The 5,066-nt window shown below is 42.3% G+C and overlaps 1 protein-coding gene across 1 annotated transcript; it reads left to right on the top strand.

The window, feature by feature from the left end:
- The first annotated feature begins 1,825 nt into the window (after positions 1 to 1,825).
- Positions 1,826 to 2,183, top strand: gngt2a (guanine nucleotide binding protein (G protein), gamma transducing activity polypeptide 2a). The gene is made up of 2 exons (XM_038980521.1): positions 1,826 to 1,909; positions 2,055 to 2,183. The coding sequence occupies exons 1-2, from the start codon at positions 1,826 to 1,828 to the stop codon at positions 2,181 to 2,183; spliced, it is 213 nt and encodes a 70-aa protein (XP_038836449.1).
- Positions 2,184 to 5,066: the final 2,883 nt, after the last annotated feature.

Raw genomic sequence — 5,066 nt, 5'->3', positions numbered from 1 at the left:
AGGTTGACATTTGGCGCAGCTAATTATTATAGACTAATCTGATTAGGAACAGGGGGGGGGGGGGAGTTGTGCAATAGTCTCCTCCCAATCTGGCATCGTGCCATCTGGAGAACGCCCTGAAGAGGAGAGGTGAGGGACAGGGTAAGCCAGTTGGACTCAGGAGGGAGACAACCCGATCGCAGCGGTTCCATAGAGGGCGAGAGACTACAATTTCTCTTCATCGACTGTCCCCACAACCAATAGGTGAGTGTCGGCCTGAGGAGAGGATGTAGCGACTAACTACAGTCTTGGCCATTAGCCTGGACCAGTGTTCAGGGAGATTCTAGCTCACCTGAGCAATTCATTGAATTAAATAGTATGCATTTATAACGGATTTTAGATTTTTTATTGAGGGATGGATTTTTTTAATTGACCGGAATCAACAAGCCATACTACTACATTCTATGTAGTATCACATTTCTAATACGATCAATTATTTGTATAATTGACCCGCTTCGAGTTTTCACTGTTAGACATAACTCGGAGGTCTCTTTTTTTTTTTTAGATTGAGTTATGTCTGAGGTCTTTTTGTTTTTGGGACTGAATTTCTGTTCTGTACTCTTCTATTTCCGTCCCAAACAATGGCCTTGTTTGGGACAGAAATGAATGGATGAATGCAGTGTGTGTTTGCTCAGCGTGGCTAGAAGTCACAATGTAATAAAACTGTTGTCTGCACCACCCACTGTCACAGTGGCTCCCTTACCTGCTATAATTGTTCATGTGACATGGAATTGCTCGTTTTGGGTTTGGTTGGTTGCCTGATTAATGTTGGCACAGCGTGTTGGTAGAGGGTAGGATTGAAGTAGGACCCGACAAAGAACACCAACCACATAGGCTTCACGTCTTTCCAAAGTTCAGTTGTATGATAGATTCCTTTCAGGATAGGGAAGAGTCAACAAGGACTAGAGATATGTCAAAAGTTCATTGGTTTGTTCATACAGTCAGATATCTAAGGCTCCCCTTTTGTAGGCCAGCGGATGAATTTCCCTCCCACAAAAATATAATATATACTGTATATATTTTGGAATTCAGTCGGTGTATTCTCACCTCCCCATGGCAAAATGTTTAGAATTGCAGGAAATTAACTCCACAACTCTAAAAAATGTGTCTCTGCTGTCAAGAGACCCACTGTCAAGAGACCAGCGAGCCACTGCGAACCATCAGTTCACATTTTCTTTGTGGCGCCTACCCCATCAAAATTGCCCATCCCTGACCTAAGATATCTTTTACTGTGTCAGTGCGCGCCCATAGAGATCAACTCTACTTAAAAACAAGATATTATTAGAGTAGAATTCCTGGCAACTAGCCACACAAAGTTAGACAATGTATAGGGTGCGTTCTTATTGGATAATCCCGTTCTGCAACCTTCTTTAGCTTGTTATGACATCATAGGTTTATTTGACCACACGTGCAATAGAAAACAGGCCAGGGTGCCTTGGACCGGTCATCCCAGCATGAGATTCCTAAGAAAGAGGAATTACATGGATTTGAAAGGTGAAGATTAAGACCTGGGTTCATGGGCTTACCCATTAAATCGCTTTGTTGAAGACAGATATAAGAATTTCAAACGAGCATGCCAACCTGTTCAATTAGTGAATTCATTCACAAATCCCAAAGAGCCTCACGTGGATTTGGATGACTTGTGATCAATATTGACAAGCAACAAGATAAGAGGTACTTATCTTATCAAGATAAGAGGTACTTGTCATAGCGTGGGGAATGTTTGTTGTTTATTTTGTGTACCCTCTCTCATGGGTCCTCTCCCCTCCTTCCTTCTCAGGGAAAGATGGCTCGGGATATGTCAGACATTGACATCCTTAAGATGGAGCTGGAACAGCTGAAGAAAGAGGTCTCAACACCCAGGGAGCCTGTAAGTACCTTCAAAGGGTCCATATAGAGAAGCTCTGTAGTATTACAAAGGCATCCTTGCAAACTGATACAGTCCCATTCAACTGAATTAGAATGCTGCATTGAAAGAATCCAAACTTCTATTGACCCCTCTCTGTTTCTCTTAGGTGTCCAAGACATCCAAGGACATCATGGAGTGGTGTGAGGCTGCGTCGGGCACCGATCTCCTGATAACAGGAGTACCAGATGATAAGAACCCCTACAAGCCTGAGAAGGGAGGCTGCATGATCACCTAGCTCGCCTGGGGACAAACAGCCCCAGGTGGGACACGGAAAAACATCAGATTTATTTGTCAGTTTCAGCCTTTTCAGCACTGTAAAGAGTGGTACATAGCTGCATTAAGTTAGCCATGTGTTCCCATGTGACTACAGCACTAGAGACTTCCACTAGGTTAGACCGTTTTGGACAACACAACATTGCACACTGACTAGGCTACACAAAGGTCACCTCAGGTCACTTGGAGCTGAGGAGGAGGAGATTTATCCGGGGACGGTTCAGGGGATAGGAGGGATCACTTGGTTACGATGGTGTCCTTCCTTTCTCTTTGACGATCTATGACCCTACCCTACCCTCCTCACCTGTCAGTTATCTCTGGCGGTTCTAGAGCTTCCAAACAGGCTCCGGAATGTTCCAAGTGCACCCACTACTGACCTGGTTTTGTTTGGCTTGTAAATAAAGTGTATCCAGGACAGCAGTTTCTTTGACGTCTCTTGGTTCTCTCTGTGACTTCTCTCTGTGACTTCTCTCTGTGACCTCTCTCTTGTTTTGCACCTCATATAAACACGGATCGTCTCATGCTGCACGTATCCCTTGATTCAATCAAGTTGTAATTTATGTTTTAGAAATCAACATTTTAATCAGAAGGTGGGTTGATGTATGATATATGTCACTGTGAACGGATACAGTCCCATTGAACTAGAACGATGAATTGTAAGAATTCAAACTCACCTTTCTTTTTCAGTCAGACTTTATTTGGATAGTCCCATACAGATGGGCAAACTATCAACAAACTATCTCTTGATATCCAACAGCTTGCTGAGGTTAGGGTTAGTATAAGGGTAAGGGTTGAGGTTAGGGTAACAGTTACATTTAGGGTTAGGATAAGGGGTTAAGGTTAGTAGATAGTTAGTTGAAATGTTGTTGAAAGTTAACCACAAACCATCTACTTGGGACTATCCAAATAAGTGGTCTCTCTCTCTCTCTCTCTCTCTCTCTCTCTCTCTCTCTCTCTCATTCTGCATGAATGGCAAAACTACTGTTGCTAAATCAAAGTGAGATAGTGGCAACAATAACAGTAACAAAATGAATAATAGTCATGGTGATTAGAGAAAGGAAATATATACAGGTATAAAATAAACACCAACATAAAGTGTCTTAATTAATAGGGTGTTGGGCCACCCTCCCTCTATCGGAGGGATGCGACACCACTCTTCCACAATAAATTCCGTAATTTGGTGTTTTGTTGATGGTGGTGGAAAACGCTGTCTCAGGTGCCGCTGTGTTTCAAAAATCATCAAAGACTAATTGTTTTAACCTGAAGCATTTAGTAAAGACATGTATAGTACAATATTATGGGGAAGGGGAAGAAGAGGGCTAAATACACAGTGTTGGAAAGGGACCACAGCAGTGATTGAATGAGGGTATGAGGCATGAGTTGAGGCGTTCAGAAGCTTGACCAGTGCAGGACAGGATTTGACTGGGAAGACAAAAAACAATAACACAACACACGACACAGTTAGACAAAAGAGCTAAGAATGAGTTAGTCCAAGCAAGGAGTTAAATCGTTGATGTGTAATAATGTGTTTGTGTATGTGATTGACTCTACATATAGTAATGAGACAAAATTGATAGGGGTTCTCACAGTGCTTGGAAGGTAAACATTCAATGTGCCAGTGGTTGAGCGGGCACATGAGACGTCGTGGCTTCAGTTCATATCAGGAGAAAGTTGACAATGGTAGTGGAGCGGAGTAGTCATAACCTCTTAATTAGGGAACAGGAGGGGACTTAGCTGTAAGTACAAATAGCAGGTACAGTAGACTACAACTGATGAACAATAGAACTCACAGGGCTGAGCTTGCTTTATGCATGTTTGCATCATGCAGGCCTATGCAACTGTAGGCCTTGTAAAAAAAAAAAAAAGGACTCACATCTGCCATCACTATTATTTTGATTGATTAATTCCAGGTAATCATTTTGGTTTAGAAACGTATAGGCAGCCTAGCCAGCCAAATTTGGAATATATTCTACATTTGATCACATTCACATTTTCTCCTGACACACAAATGGACTATAAATACATAATGTTACCAATTAGTTTACCCTGACCAGATGCTCATAGGCTGTATGCAGCTGCTCTTATTAGTAGCCTACAGTTGATCAGACGGAGAAATTGTCTCGTTTTCATCACATACAGCATGTCAGATTTCTAATGTTTTGGTGTAGGCTCGACTGCTGCAACATTTATGTCATGAGTTTTTGCTTGTGTCTGTCCGGGTGATTACGTGTTGTCGTCGTTGCTAAATAAATACCGGAGGAACGTGCAAAGCTTACTTTGTGTGCTGCGTCAACCTCTCTAATCCAACTTTTAATGGATGATGTGATGGAAGCTATCAAATCATTCTGAATTGTTTTCGAACATCCCAGAAAAGATGTTCGGCATGTAAAGCATCGTATCGTGCAATTACCAGGCGGCTTGATGATTGGCTCTCTGTTAACCAGCTATACATTTGATACCAGTTGGTATTGAACGCTCTCACTTTTTCATCCTTCTTCATGAAACTGATCTCAGGCAGAGGTCGACCCTCGCTTTTAATTTGTGCTTTTTCCGTGTATCCCAGAGAATGAAAGGGGTTCTTCAACACATAGAACCCCCATAATGCTCTGTGGCGCAATCCCAATACAACACACTAGGTTAATTCTCTGATCCTACATCTATGATTGGATGGACAACACGTCAGGTCATACAGCAAAAGCTTTGATTGGTTGGAGGACGTCCTCCGGAAGTGGTCATAATTACCATGTATGTTTATGGAAGGGGGTGAGGCCTACCAGCCTCCTAGGTTTTGTATTGAAGACAATGTAGCCAGAGGATATTTAGTAAAGTTTTATCTAAAAAGGAA

The sequence above is a fragment of the Salvelinus namaycush genome, chromosome 41 (assembly GCF_016432855.1).
Source record: "Salvelinus namaycush isolate Seneca chromosome 41, SaNama_1.0, whole genome shotgun sequence".
Taxonomy (NCBI): Eukaryota; Metazoa; Chordata; class Actinopteri; order Salmoniformes; family Salmonidae; genus Salvelinus; species Salvelinus namaycush.
Note: the sequence above shows the minus strand (reverse complement) of the source record. Positions and strands in the feature narration are given on the sequence as shown.

What these genes read in the sequence shown, in the direction of transcription:
- gngt2a (XM_038980521.1), top strand. Translation starts at nt 1,826, where the DNA reads ATGGCTCGGGATATGTCAGACATTGACATCCTTAAGATGGAGCTGGAA. An exon ending in TCTCAACACCCAGGGAGCCT is followed by an intron (nt 1,910 to 2,054) that starts GTAAGTACCTTC and finishes TGTTTCTCTTAG; the next exon opens with GTGTCCAAGACATCCAAGGA.